General features: G+C 35.3%; 1 protein-coding gene across 5 annotated transcripts in view; it reads right to left on the bottom strand.

Moving 5' to 3' along the window:
- Positions 1-16290, bottom strand: part of CNKSR2 (connector enhancer of kinase suppressor of Ras 2) — a 299498-nt gene that overhangs the window by 148459 nt on the left and 134749 nt on the right. For all 5 annotated transcript variants that reach the window (XM_045996325.1, XM_045996324.1, XM_045996326.1 and 2 more), the window contains exon 6: positions 2105-2224. In XM_045996325.1, the coding sequence (XP_045852281.1) occupies positions 2105-2224 (120 nt within the window). The remainder of the gene's footprint in view (positions 1-2104; positions 2225-16290) is intronic.

Here is a 16290-nt window from a genome sequence, read left to right as displayed (position 1 = left end):
AAATCTTTAAGACTATATTAGCTTAATTATATTATTTCTAAGATTTCTATTTTCTAAAATATCAGTAACTATTCCTAGAAAAACTCATCCACAGGGAGAAAGTAGAAACACTGCAGCACTAAACTAACAAGTGATAGTTATGTAGTGGGTAAGACGTTTTCTAGCCAGTTTCTTGTTTTCTGTCTCTTTCTCTCATTAATATTAATTTTATATGCTTTCTTTCTAGAGACCTACTAAAAAAACCTCTCCTTTGGGTTAAATTTAGAACCAATACAATTTTTAAACAACTGAACAAAATATAGAAGATGATTATCTTTACTATTACATAATAAAAAAAATACATCTAGATGTGGGCCTAGTTTTGGCAAAATCCACCTGCTTACTTATCCTTGTAAGAAAGAATGGATGTGAACCATGAGAGACTATGGACTCTGAAAAACAACCTGAGGGTTTTGAAGGGGTGGGGGGTGGGAGGTTGGGGGAACCAGGTGGAGGGTAATAGAGAGGGCACGTATTGCATGGAGCACTGGATGTGGTGCAAAAACAATGAGTACTATTACACTGAAAACAAATAAATTAAAACAAACAAACAAACAAAAAGAAAGAGTGGATGTGAGTTTTGTTTTTATTTTTTAATTTTTTTTAAAGATTTTATTTATTTATTTGACAGAGAGAGATCACAAGTAGACAGAGAGGCAGGCAGAGAGAGAGAGGGAAGCAGGCTCGCTGCTGAGCAGAAAGACCAATGCGGGACTCGATCCCAGGACCCTGAGATCATGACCTGAGCCGAAGGCAGCGGCTTAACCCACTGAGCCACCCAGGCGCCCCTGGATGTGAGTTTTAAACAATATTGCATTTGTTTAGCTTACACAACCTAAGGGAAAAGAGTCCTGTTAAAACCACAACAAACCAAAGCAAAACAAACAAAACACCTACTTGCATGGGCAGGTAACACTGGTTCTTAGTATAAAACTCTCAAACTTCCTTTAAACCTAAGGAACTTTGTCAATTATATAAACCAATTAATAACAAAATCAAAGAAACACATTGACAATAATACAATAATGGTTGGGGACTTTAACACCTCCCTCACTGAAATGGACAGATCATCTAAGAAAAGATCAACAAATAAAGGCTTTAAATGACACACTGGACCAGATGGACTTCACAGATATATTTAGAACATTCCATCCCAATGCAGCAGAATACAGATTCTTCTCTAGTGCACATGGAACATTCTCCAGAATAGATCTCATTCTTGGTCACAAATCAGGTCTCAACCAATACCAAGAGATTGGGATCATTCCCTGCATATTTTCAGACCACAATGCTCTGAAGCTAAAACTCAACCACAAGAGGAAAGTTGGAAAGAACTCAAATACATGGAGGCTAAAGAGCATCCTACTAAAGAATGAATGGGTCAACCAGGAAATTAAAGAAGAATTGAAAAAATTCATGGAAACAAATGAACATGAAAACACAACTGTTCAAAATCTTTCGGACACAGCAAAAGCAGTCCTGAGAGGAAAGTATATGGCAATACAAGCCTTTCTCAAGAAACAAGAAAGGTCTCAAGTACACAATCTAACCCTATACCTAAAGGAGCTGGAGAAAGAACAGCAAATAAACTCTAAGCCCAGCAGGAGAGGAGAAATAATAAAGATCAGAGCAGAAATCAATGAACTAGAAACCAAAAGAACAGTAGAACAAATGAAATAAACTAGGAGCTGTTTTTTTGAAAGAATAAGAATAAGATTGATAAACCCCTGGACAGACTTATCAAAAAGAAAAGAGAAAGGACCTAAATTAATAAACCTAAGGAATTTTGGCAGGGGGTGAAAGAACATAATAATGCTAATTTAATACCAAAGTAAACAAGATAATTTATAAATCCCCATTTAAAATTCTCTTTCATTTTCATTTATCTTCATAAAAATTCTCAGAGTAACAAACTCCCACTACTTTAATTTATCTCTAGAAAAAAAATACCTAAATATTCAAAGTTTGTTAGAATTTGTGGATTCCCATATTTGGAGGCTGCTTTGCCCACATCATTAGCTGGCCTCTGATGGATGGTTGCTTTGACAAACATGGTAGCTCTTACCAGCCCTTCACTTGGTTTGATGTTTGCTAGCTGAATCACTTCCAGGTGTGCGGACTGTGAAACCAGAGGATCCGATGACAGGGATATGATGTGGTCACAGACTCCAGAAAGAGTTTTACACTGAAAGAAAAAAATTATGGTAAACACATGTTGTATGCAACATATGAATCTCTTTCTGTTTTAACTCTCTTATAAGGAAAAATAAAAATAATAGTAGAAGTAGTTGACATTTTAGTCTACAAAATTTGCATAAGAAACGTATTCAGGTGAAAAAATACACACACACACACAACACAACACAACACACCTATATTCTAAATTATGTATATAGGAACTAAACATTGAAGTACTCAAGAAATTTATGGTTTTGTTTTGTTTCTATTATTTGATTCATCAGACGTAAAATCAAATGATTATTTCTAAATAAGCTTAATAATCTGAGAAATCCTTGATAACAACCATTGGATTGAACTGAACTCAATAATTTCTAAAACACTGATGACCATGATCAGAAAAGTTTAAAAAAAAATCCAGTCAATGACCAGGAAGAAGAATCTTCCAAATCTTCTCAGTGAACTCCTCCTTCTTATTTGTCTGGACTTTACTGCTCAAGGTTACCTTTGTATAAAGTTCCCTACCTACTCCAGGCAAAGTTCGCCACTTCCTCAATACTGGTTTCTCAGCATTCTCTGAAGTCTGAAATTGTCTAATTTCATTCTAAAGCCCTCTGGAGGCAGGAACCATGTCCTACTCATCTATGACTTCTCCTCCTCCCCTCCTTCTACCCTATCACTTACAGCAGGTAGAGAGATCTTACAACATATAAGGTACTCAATAAATGCAAGCTGAATAAACTGAAGAGCTAATGAGCTTTAACACTTAGCAGAGTGGCTGGACTGAGGATAGAAAGCCAGTACTTTAGGTTAGGATAAATCCATTCATATTACTTATAGGATAGATTTAAAATGTCACCTCCATAATGATATTATTAAAAGTCAGACATGGTAAAATCATGAAGAGAGTGGAACATAACTGAATGAATCTTGGAGTATACTCCCTTAAATATGCTGGCCCTTAGATGTTTCAGATTCTCGCTGTGCTTACTGAAACTTGGTGTCCATCATTTGGTTTATTATTTATTATTGTTATTATTTTACCTTCATTGTGGGAAGAGCCATTATTTTGCAGCAATCAAAATGTCATCTTCTGCCCATTTCTAACATGTCACATTTGTTCTGTGACCGTTGCATTGCCCTGTTGTTAAGGGACACAGTTCTCTCTGCCTGGTCAGGATAATAAGGACTCTCTTTTTATTTGCTGCATTCTGTACATGGCCCATGGCCCCTCAGTCTGTGCTGGATTCAGCTTCCTCCCACCAAACTGTGAAACTAAATTTCCCTCATAATCGCACTTCTTTCTGCATCAGCTGTCAAAATACCAATACCCCTGGAAAGAACATGGCTCTGATATGAAGACAGATGTGGGCAATCACCACACTGCCAGTTACTTGCTGTGCAACTGTCAGCAGCTTACGTTATACCCTTGAGGCTCAATTTCCTCTAGTAGAAAATGGGGTAATAAAAATTGCTTTATATGATTTATATGGCAAATCAGGTTAATGTATAAACAGAGAGTCTAATATGGCTCCTATCCAAAGAACATATTAAATAAATGCTTATTTTTCCTCTGTTGCTTTCTCTACCCTCAAAGTGCTTAATCCTTACTCAGGGATGAATTTTCTCATTATTCATTCCATGGCTTTGTTGACCATATTACAATGATTAGTGACCACACTGCATGACCATGATGGGAGAATTCACATCACCTTATTCTCTCTGATGTTCAAATCTCAATGCTCGGAAATGAAAGTATTTAGCCCAAGAATTGCTAAACATCGTATCAAGAGGAAGACCACATCCCAGAACTTGGGAATCCTACAGGGCCAGATGTGGGCATGTGCTCTCTGCAGTTGCACAGGGGTCTGCTCTTATGGTCTTGGAATTTTCCATTTTTCTTGAACAAAGGAGGGACTTGATGTTTTTATTTTGCACTAGGTCTCACATATTATGTAACACAACCTGGGATCCCAGTTGTGTGTGTGTGTGTGTGTGTGTGTGTTTTAAATCCTCTTGAAAATATTCACCAGCAGCCATGGGGCAAAGGACAGAATGGTAGCACTTAACATACAACAACTGGCTGCATTTCAAATTGCTGCTGATTCAAAGTGAAGAGAACACTTTTGGGCATATTTAAATCTTTTAGCTATTCCTTTCCTCTCATGTGTGGGTACATTTCATTCTTATTTTCTCTTTATCTCAAGGCGGTGAGATAACATAGTTAATTCTTAAAGAGTTTCTAAATAAGATACATCGATTGCATGATAATCTAAAGGATATATTAATCTAAACCAGTATGCGAAAAGAAATCTAACAATCTAAACGCTATATGTATAAATATATATATATACACACATATACATATAAACTAAAAAGAAACCTTCATAGTTTCTACAAATTGAAATATTTCAAGAGTCCAAAGTATAACTAAATAGGAAAGTAATGGACATATATAAATGGCTCAATATTTATACATTATAACATTCAGGGCCTCATAGAACACACTGGTAATGAACAAGAGTAGCTCTTGTATTTATTAGGCACTGGAAGTACTTAGAAGTTGGGTAGAAGGAGGAAAGGCAGAAATACTAGACTGGAGATGTGTTTACAAAAAAGAAAATACCAATTAAATCCACCGTATTAAGTTGCAAATCATTTTCTCAGATTCCTCTTCTTGAGTAATTTTGTTTGCCAAATACTTGCTATGTGCAAGGTCTGCTGGAATACAAAAGATGAGTAAAACATTGACTTTACCAGAAAAGCCATCAGGATTTAACAGATTAAAGATCTTGAAAAATTAATAGAAAGACTTAGAAAAGAAACTCCACTAGAACCTTGCTGCCTGTTTTAGAGATAATGTGCTAGAACCTTTATATTGTAGTATTTGGCACTTGACTAAGTAAGCCAATTAGAAGGGGAATAAAATGGCCTGGCTTTATATGCTAATTCTGTACTCATTACTGTATCATACATCAAGCCACTGCAGGAAATCACATTAAGAGTACTAGGCAAAGTTCCAGGGAAGTTATTTAACATATTCTTGTAAAAAGTAAATTTGCTCATTCAGTAAAATTGTGTGATATTATGTTGTTATCATTTTAAAGCATGGTATTATCTACTGCTACTTAATAGTATAGTCTAGAAAAAGAAAATTATCAAACGGTAAGAAAAATACATCCCTTATTATTATAAGTGAACATCAATATTACAGAGCACCTACCATATGTCTGGCACAATGCTAAATAGTTGACCTTTGAACATCATGGATTTGAACTGAATGGTCCACTTATATGCAGAATTTTGAGAGTCCAGTACTATAAATGTATTTTCTCTTCCTTAGGATTTCCTTACTAATATTTTCTTTTCTCTAGCTGGCTTTATTATAAGAACACACTATAAATACAAAATTTGTGATAAGCAACTATCTTATAGGTAAGGCTTCTGGTCAACAGTAGGCTATTTAATAGTTAAAAGTTTTGTGGAGTCAAAAGTTATACATGGGTTTTCAGCTGTGTCGTGGTTCAGTGCATTGTTCAAGGGTCAATCATGCTTCACATTCATTATATCATTTATCCCTATAACAAGTTCCTGAAGTAGATGTTATCATAGCCAGCACAGCAGAGGAGAAAGCAAGTCAAAATAAACAGATCAAGGTCATTGCCTTGGCAGAAAAAGGACTTGAATTCTTAATCATTATGCTTATCATATCTTATTTCAATCCTTAAGTTTCAACTTGTTTTTGATCAATTTCATTTTGTATTGCTTAAAACCTAGGTCTTTATTAAGTGGATGTTACGTAGCACATTTAAACTACATAGTATAATGAAATATAAGGCAATCCTGCAAATCTTCTTGCAATTTAGAATGTCGTTTAGATAAACAGTAGTAGATTTGAGATTCTGAAAGGCGCAGCTCTCCGGGAAAACTTAAAGTCATTTTAGCAGCAAAAGAACAACTCTATTCTATCTAGAAGATGACTTGGTAATCACTTGTATTAAGGGTATCCTTCTGCTATTTTTGCAATATCCATAGCAAAGAATTTTAAATTCTATTTATCTTTAATTCTAAAAACAGAAAGAAAAATTTAAACCTAAAATTAAAGCCTAGTAAATAACATGCCTTTATTAAAGCTAAAGGGAACACAGGATGGCAATGAGTTTTATAACCTACCCTGTGGATTCTGTTGCAAACTACCTAAGATAGTGACAAAAAAAATAGTGACTAAATAGCAGTTGACAAACAAGGTTAGCTGAGTCAAAAATCTTTTAAAACAAAAGAGGATCATGGACTAGAATTAGTGGTACTGTGACTTTTTCTCCCCTCCAGTTGTTCATATTAATGTCAATTATGAATTAATATAATAGAACATTTTCTTGGAATGAAATGGAAAGTTTTCATATTCTGTTGTATATATATTTTATATATATTTTCATATATGTGTATGACTGGTTCACCCAAAACTGAGTTCTAAAGGGAAAAAAGATCTGAGCACAGCATGTTTAGTATAAAACGAATGGCTTTAAAACTGTTGTAAAAGCAACATTTTAGGGGGCACCTGGGTAGCTCTGTTGGTTAAGCATCTGCCTTCGGCTTGGGTTGTGGTCACAGGGGCACCTGGGTAGCTCAGTTGGTTAAGCATCTGCCTTCGGCTTGGGTTGTGGTCACAAGCCCCGCACTGGGCTCCCTGCTCAGCAGGGGAGTCTGCTTCTCCCTCTCTCTCTCCCCCTGCTCATGTGCTCGCTCTCTCTTGCTCACTCTCTTTCTCAAACAATAAAATATTTTTTTTTAAAAAAAGCAACATTTTAGTCATTGTGGAGATTCAAGAAACAGCAACCTTACATTAATATATTAACTCTTAATAACAGATACCATTATTTCATTATCACTGACTTTATCAAGTACTTATAAATATGTGAAGTTTCAGCTATTGTAGTTCAAAAGGGAAACACTGTATGTACTCTAAGTACAAATAATATTGAAAAGCTAAGGGATAGGAAAGAAGTCTTTTCTATGTTGGTTAACATTGGAACATACTGAGGCATAATTGAGCTACTCAAAGTATTTTTTTTTTTTTAAATTAAAAAAAATTTTTTTATAAACATATAATGTATTATTAGCCCCAGGGGTACAGGTCTGTGAATTGCCAGGCTTACATACTTCACAGCACTCACCATAGCACATACCCTCCCCAATGTCCATAACCCCACCACCCTCTCCCGACCCCCTCCCCCCAGCAACCCTCAATTTGTTTTGTGAGATTAAGAGTCTCTTATAGTTTGTCTCCCTCCCAATCCCATCTTGCTTCATTTATTCTTTTCATACACCCCAAGCCCCCCACATTGCCTCTCCACTTCCTCATATCAGGGAGATCATATGATAGTTGTCTTTCTCTGATTGATTTATTTCACTAAGTGTAATACCCTTTAGTTCCATCCACGTCAAAAAAAAAAAAAAATGAAATCTCGCCATTTGCGACAACGTGGATGGAACTCAAAGTACTTTTATTTATGTTTTTCTAAATAAGTGAAATACTGGGTCAGTTATTCTGAGTGTACTGGAGAAAATGAATGGAACTATCTTCAGATTAAAAAATTAGGAATTCATTTGACATAAAAAAGAATTTCAGGCTCATAAGCTTAACAAAAGATTAAAAAAAAAGACTTTACAAAAGGACATTTCTGCTTTTTAAGGTATATACATATATACAAGGGACGAGAATTTAAAACCAAGAGAAAATAGGGGTAACAACAAGTGGATGCATATACATTTTAAGAAGGCAACAATGATGTGAAAGCTACAATTTAAGAGCAGCTTAAATGAATCAAGTTTTATTATCAATAAAATGGAAAATAGTAACAAAAGTTTTTTTTGATAGTGTATATATATTATTGATATAAATGTTATTTCAATTAAAATAGTCTAGAGGACAGAGCATGTTTTTATTTTTTTGTTTGGTTTGTATATTAGTGTAATTCAGTATTATAAATCATGTGATTCTAGGCCAATTTAAGATGACAATTGCTATGTATTTTGTGAACAAGAAGAGGTTTTGTTTTTATAAAACAGTTCACATTTATTCTAATATTAGAACTCTAAATGATATAAGCCTCATTCAGAAATATAGTGGTAGTATTTTAATACTTGCCAGATCTTTGTTGAGCTAACAATTTTGTACTTCTAATTTTGATGGTTCCCTGACAAGATGCAAGGAGTAAAACAATCACAGGTAACTTTGAAAGAGTAAAATCCACAAAAAGAATTTAAATTGGTTCAAAACTTTATTCTACATAAATATTTCCCAACACAGGAAGAATCCTTGCTCATATGAGTAAAGAGAATTGAAGGAGAGACAATTTTTTTAAATTTAAAAAGTAATATAAGACAATAAAATTTCAATTTAAACCTAATATAAAAATTATATCTGTATACAGTGAAGATTAAGAGTTTCAAATAGCTTTAGAATGCAACTGTAGGAGCAAATAAATGAAGATTACATGAACTCTGTTCCAACAAGTCTTAGAAAACTCTGGAATTTCTTTAAGTTTCAAATTCTGATGGTGGGGGAAAAAACACAACAAAACCACTAACAAAATGAAAAAGAAACCAGCACCACCATTCCATAATGCTATTCATTCATTCAACAATCACTGAGGGTGAGTATCTGCTAATGATTCAAATGCCCACTATGATGTTCAAGGATTTCACAACCTGAGAAAGAGTTTCACGTGATCAGTTTGATCAGCACTGACATTAAGCATGCTGCCCTTGTGTTCCTGATAATGGAAAAGAGGCAATAACACTTGAAAATAACTATCATCTGTAAATGATGAGGTCAGTATCAAACAGTGAGAGAACATAAGTCCCAAATATGTTACCTGCTCTGAAGAGCAAGAAGTGGACCCACAACACTTCCAACCTACTTCTAATGGCATCCCCAAGACATCTTGGTCTGAATTAAAGTTGACACAGGAGGCTCCACTGTCCTCCAGTTTCTGATAGGGAAAACAATCAGCTGGAAACCAGAAGCTGATGTGCGAAAGTCTCCATTCTATTTGCCTGCTCTCTCAGGCAAGAAATAGACCTAGGCAGGCTTTGAGAGAGCACTCATTAGGGGGCGTGCTACTTATCAGTCTCCAAATTAACAAGGGTTTGGCCATAACAACAGCTCAACTAAGATGAAGGTTATCAGGAAGAGGATATCATTTTAATTTAGACTCAAATAGCAAGACTGAAACAGTTCATTATAATTAGATGGACTTCAGGAAAATCCAGGCACCATATGTATATGTATGTGTGTATATATATTTTTTATGGGCAAATAGGAACAAATAGCTGAGACCAGGGAGCAATGTCTTCACTTATAGTTGAGAAATTCAAAATTGCCATATGTGGTTTTTTGGGAGTCAAGAGCTAATTGTATTGTGCCAATTATGAATTATCGAAATTACAGAAAGCACCCTGTTAAGATCTTATTGATAGAGGGCGCTAAAGAAACATCACAAGGGGAAGGAGGTTTCTCTTTCAGGTTCCCTAGTGTTGCATTTTGCTTTGTCTTGTTCCTGCTGCATGGCCCATCAGTGATGGATGTGTGTGAGAACATCCTGTGGTACCCAGACCATGCAGTTCCTTAGTGACCTTGAAGTCTCGGCCTGGGCTCAGTGACCACCATCCTGGGGCCCTCTCAATCTCATACCCACAACAGCACCCTACTCTCTCAGTGAGCCCTACCACCAGCATCACTTGCTTATATCCTAGAAGTTTGTTTCCTATGTTCCTGGTAACAGTGGACTAGCTCTGTCTTGGGCAACCCAGTGCAACCCTCTGGCTCTAATGAGTTCTGACCCTCAACCTACAATCCTTGGCTGGTGGGAGAGCGCCCGCTTGTAAGTTGTCCTTCCTTGTACATATCCTCCCCACCATGTCCTAGGGAATGGTTACCTTCTCTTTACATCTGTATAGGTACTCTTCTATCATAGTTTAATATCTATCTATTTAGCTACCTAAAAAGACTATTTATTTGAGAGAGAGCAGAGGGAGAAGGACAAGCAGACTCCATGCTGACTGGGGAGCCCAAAAGGGATCTTGATTCCATGACCCTGAGATCATGACCTGAGCCAAATCAACAGCCAGATGCTTAACCAACTGAACCACCCAGGTGTCCCTGTGTAATAATTATTTAGATCAAACTTGTTTGTTATGGTTTGATTTCTCTCTCCAGATTGATTCCATTACCTTGATAAAGAAATCTTTACATTTATAGTGACTGCAACTGTAGTTTAAAAAAAATTCACGTGTCAAAAAAAAAAAATCCATAGTGTCTTTGATCACATACAGAACAGTCTCAGATGAAGACATCTCTCCAATTTATCACTTCATGAGACCATATTGTTTTTCACTGACTTTTTGAGTTATCACCAAAAAATTATGGCATTCAAACCTTAGAAAACACAGACACTCCAATCTTCCAAATTAATCAGAAAGGCTAATTTAGTTTGTTCTCAGCTAGTAAGTGCCAGAATGAGGTCAGGACACCAAATCTCTTTAACTTTCAAACTGGTACTTTTTCTACTACATTACTCTGCCTCACTTGACTCCCCAACAAAACAAGTATTCTTTGAGAACAAGGACTGCACACTCAGAGTTAGTCTGTGTAAGCATTTTTACAATGTGTAATGTGATCAGCAAATGTAATGTTAGCAAGAACATCCATATAAATACACTGATATTCATCATGTCTATCCAAATCATAAGACACATTAAAAAGAGATCATCTTAATTCATTATGTATGGCCACATTCCCTTGAGTATATACACATTTTTCCTTCTGTCCTAGAAAAGACAAACATTTTTCACCTCCATCATATTCTGATTTCTTCTTTCCTCTATAAGACATTGATTGCAGAGAAGTTAAGTTAGAGTTAAAATAAATTATAAGACAATTAACTATCCAAATGTCAAAACCTGAAGATAGTCTAATACAACACTCAAGAAATCAATGTCTATCTCAGTAATAGTCTTATTAGCATGCTTCTGCAAGTGGAGCACAAAGATAGTGAAAGGGGCCAAGACAGAAGGGTCACATTAACTGTGAAAACAAAGAAGCCTCTTGATGTTTTTCATCTACAAAACTCAGTATTAGAATTCGTTTTAATGAGATGGCCCATAATCTTCAAGTCCAAATGTTGCAGTTGGAGCCAAAATGTCAGCCACAGGAAAAAAAGTCTCCATTTGCAATGGCCCCAAACCACAGCTTTAAGAGAAGAGTCCAGCTATAACCACCAAAGCTGCCTTTTCAAAGCATTAGGGATCTTTGGAAGACCAATGTAAAATTATTTTGATGATGTCATTAGAGTGCCACTATTTTCAGGAAATCTCTAAAGATAAAATATCAACATGATCATTTTTATTTTATTATAGAACATGCTGCTGTCTTAGTACTTATATCCTCAAGGTTTTGGGTAATCAGAAGAACGCAATGCTTACATAAATGATACAGCATAGATGGTGGGGCAAAGTCTCAAATGAGCTCTTTATTTTCTCCTCTGGCCTCTTCCATTAGCCCTGTTGGTTCTGTGTAGTTTTAGCCATTTCTAGTCTAGATAGCAGAGAAGTCACAATACTCTCAGCCCAGCTGGAGTTTAGGAGTAAAGAACTCCTACATTTAAAGATAGGAAAAAATTACACGGATGTTTTTGAAATAAAACAAATAGTCAACATATCAAAATCAGCCCAATTCATGATCAAACCTAAATTAGTGAAGGAAAAGAATAGGTTGGAGGGAGAAAAGTAAGAGAACATTTACGAGAATGTCCTTTCTATAAACTGTAAGGTACTATATAACAAATAGATAAACTTAACACTAAAATAATAGGCATTCATTGTCTTTAGTCCTCCTGTTATTTTTATGAAAGCAATGGGGATAAAACGCCAGTACAAAGCAAGTGCCATATAGAAGATCACACTGTTGGTCAATGTAAAAGGAGTATTTGAGCTCAGCACAATCTGATTTAAACAATGTGACTTTCCTGATCATGCCTGGCAAGTGTCATAGTCTCACCAACGAGAGCAGCAGGGCTGTGATAAGCACAGTTGAAGTCTGCTGAAGCACAAGGTCTCAAATGGCTTGTCAGGAGTGCTTCTCTCCCCACCTTCAAAGACTTACTGAAAGGTGGGAGTGAGGAGAAAGTAGAGTATGAAACACAAGAAAACTCCAGATTCCCTGTAACTGATCTACTATGTGTAAAGCCAGCATTTGTGCAGAGCAAAAACAGATGTGCTCCAGTCTATCAGGGGAGGTGTAATTAGGGCCAAAGCCTCGCAGAAAGGGAAATATCAAGTCAATGGAGGGGAAATATCTTACTGCTTACTGTTAGCCAGCAATCACTCAGATGTATAGTGCACTAATCATCTACATTTCCTTTTTGTCCTTTATGGCTACACTGTGTGGTCACTTCCATTATACTTACTGATGAATTCCAAGGAAACCCAAGTTGTTCAGTTTCCTTTTATTCATTCTCATGTTTCATATTAACAGACATCTTTGTCTACCACTGCAACCAACCAACCAATCAACCAACCCTCTTTTCCACCCAACTTTGTGGTCTTCAGAGTTTGCTACTTTAGAATTTTAAGCATAAAAAACTTCTGTTTTAAAGACAAGAACAGTGAGCATCACGAAATCTAACACGTGTACCATAAAATTATCCATTGAAAGCCATCAGGATTATGAATCTAATAGAAAACATACTTGTAAGATTTTTCATTATAAAAGCAATGCAAACTGGGTCACCTGGGTGGCTCAGTCAGTTAGACATCTGCCTTCAGCTCAGGTCATGATTCCAGTGTCCTGGGATTGGGCCCTATATGGTGCTCCTTGCTGCTTCTCCCTTTGTCCCTCCCCTTGTTCGTGCTTTCTCTCTCTCTCTCAAATGAAAAAAATCTTTTAAAAAATTTTCAAATAAAAAAAAAGCAAAGCAAACTAACTGAAAATTGGGAAAATTTTTAAAAACATTAAAAGTTAGCTATTATCTTACTAAGCAAACACAACAAATATTAACAGAATATTTTCTTTTAAAATTTTTGACAGTGAGGACTTGCGTTTATGATGCTTTTAATTTGGTCTTTAATTAACATTATTATTTAGAATCTTCCCTTGAACATTTGAACATAAATATTTTAGGTATATTCAAAAATGTAATTTATTCATAAATTATATATTCAGATATAATTTCAAATAGTAACTATGAATAGTAAATATTTCATCTTGTAATTGCACCACAATTTACTAATGCGTTATACTACATTATCGTATTTTTTACTATTACAAGTAATGCTGCTCTAAATTCTTGCTATAAAAAATCTTCCTGTGTTTTATAATTTGTTTTTAGACCAGATTCCCAAGACAGTTTAGGAATACACTCTGGAGCCAAACTGACCGCGTTAAAACCTGTCTTAAATCCTTTCCAACTGTGTCACTTCAGGAAAGTCAAATAACCATCCTGTGCTTCACGTTTCCTCATCTGTAACATGGAGAGGATAGTAATAAAACCTATCTCATAAGGTTGTTATGAGGACCAGATGGGTAGTTTATATGCAGTACTTGAAATAGTGCCTGAGGCATACTGTAAATACTATACAAATATCAGTATTAATGTTTCTGAGCCTTAAAATTGCCTAAAACTTAAAAAAAAGGCTTAATGAATGTACATGCCTAGCAGTAAGGTATGTCCATTTTAATTTCATTAGATTTTCACCAGCATTCGAATATTTTTAGTGTTTGTTTTTGTGTGTGTATTTGTGTTTATGAATTGATATGTGAAAAATAGTATTTCATTGATGTTTACAGGGATTCCATGTTTATTGAGGAAAACCACCGCTGGAAAGTAATGGAAGCCTTTGTGATTTAATTTAGGGATGTGGAGCTTGTCTTTTTAAGAAATAAATAAATCCATTGATATTTGCATTATCTTTCTGATTTATCTAATGATACTTACTTATTTGATTTAATAACCTTCATTTAAAAAATAGCATTCACATTTTTTTTTATTCCTCAGTGTTGTAAACTCAATGTTTATGCCTCCCTCTAAATTCTTATGTTGAGACCAAATATGATGGTTTTGGGGAGTGGAGTTATTGAGAGGTGACTAGGTCATAAGGGCTGAGCCCTCTTAAATTGGATTGGATTAGTGTTCTTATAAAAGAGACCCCAAGAGGTTACTGCCTATGCTCTCCTCTAGGATTCTGATGGATTCCTGTGTCACATTGAGGTCTTTCATCCATTCTGGGTTTATCTTTAGTGTGTGGTGTAAGGGAATGGTCCAATTTCATTGTCTGTAAAGCACATCACATTCTAATGTACTGCATATTCCATAATAACATGTATCCTGCTCTTCTCCTTTTAAAAAAAAAGAGACCCTGGAGGGTCTCACCCCTTCCACTATGTGAAGACTCTCTATGAACCAGGGAACATGCCCTCGCTAGACACTGAATCTGCAGGTGCCCTTATGTTAGACTGCCCAGCCTCCAGAAGTGTAGGAAATGTTTGTTGGTTAACCTCCCCCCGCCCCGCCCCAGGCTAGGGTATTTTTGTTATAACGGCATGAATGGCATCTGATTTTGTTGTTCACTCGTCTTTGCTACTACAAGTTTCCTATTCTGGAATTAGAAACTTCAGCTTCATTTATTTGGTAAACTTACTCAAATACATTTTTCAAAAAGGTACCTTAGTGATCTTGCTGATCCAAAAATATCTTTTTGTTGATTTCACACATGAATGATAATTTAGATATTAACATTTTGGGACATTAATTTTCTTAAAAGATTTATGGATTTTGTTTCATTGTCTTCTAGCAGTTATGGTTTCACAGTACACATCCGAATACAATATAATTTCTGTTTCTTTGAAGTCAAACCTCTCATGTGTCTCTTCCCATGGCTAAATGAACGTAGTTGCTTCTTGCCATAAAACTATAAAATGTTACCAGAAAATATCTTGAAGCTGTTATCTTTCCAATTCATTTTCTGACTTTGTTGAAAAATTCAATTTTCCCAATTTCTATTCCTAAATTATTCTATTATATCCTTGATTATTTTCTATTGTTTTCTTCTTTAGAAACTAATAATTAGTTGAGGGTGCATTAACCATAACCTATCTTCTATGGCCATTATCTTCTCTCATGTTTTGTCTTTTTATTAATTTACTAAAAATCTGAGAGTCAGTAAAGTTTATTTTGTGTCTCATTGTTTCAATTTTCTGGAATAACCAGCATGTTTTTTATAGCTATCAGCATGGTTTAATTTCTATTTCCATGTTCTTATTTTTAAAGACTGTTTTTTTTGAAAAGTTCATTTTGTGCTCAACTTATAGTGGTTTTGCCTTCTTTACAATATGGTATTCTGTTTTGATGCAAACAATGTTCTTCTGATTCTTACTGAGATCATTAAATAGATGTTCTTAATAAACTTATTGCATGGGGAAGGATTTTCTTCTGATATATGAGAAGATACTTCTTCTCTTTCCCATTCTTTTTCTTTACTTATCCTTAAATAAAAATCTGTCTCAAGAAAAGACACACCTCGTAACTTTTCTGAGTTATGTCAATTTGTCCAGGTGCTGAAGAATACTCTGATGCTTATATTGCCTATGGAACTCCTAGGATATAGAAGGTTTTCATAAGTGAGAAGTTCTCCTTCCTCTTCATAATTGCCTTCCCTACCCTCCAGGCAAAATAAAGATATTTATCTTCAAGATAATATCTTTAAGATATCTAAAGATAGGGTCTGGGCTGAGACAGATGATGTTCTAGTGCATATCTCAAGCTACTGTAGTCTTTACTCATTTATATGAGTACTCTTACTCAACTATTATAGTAACAGAGAACATTCAAATTCAGTCACAACTTGATTCTAAACAAGTTATATGGAAATGCAGGTTTTTATTTTGTGGTGCACATAAAAAAGAAAAAGGGAAAATAGAAACATAAATACTGGAAAGAAGGTCATGAGATTACATATGACTGTACTTAGCAGATATTAATATTCTCATTTTAGATATTAAGAACAAAATCTCCC

This window comes from Meles meles, chromosome X, assembly GCF_922984935.1.
Source record: "Meles meles chromosome X, mMelMel3.1 paternal haplotype, whole genome shotgun sequence".
In the NCBI taxonomy this organism is placed as follows: Eukaryota; Metazoa; Chordata; class Mammalia; order Carnivora; family Mustelidae; genus Meles; species Meles meles.
The sequence above is the reverse complement of the archived record's forward strand: the minus strand, read 5'-3'. Positions and strand labels throughout refer to the sequence as shown.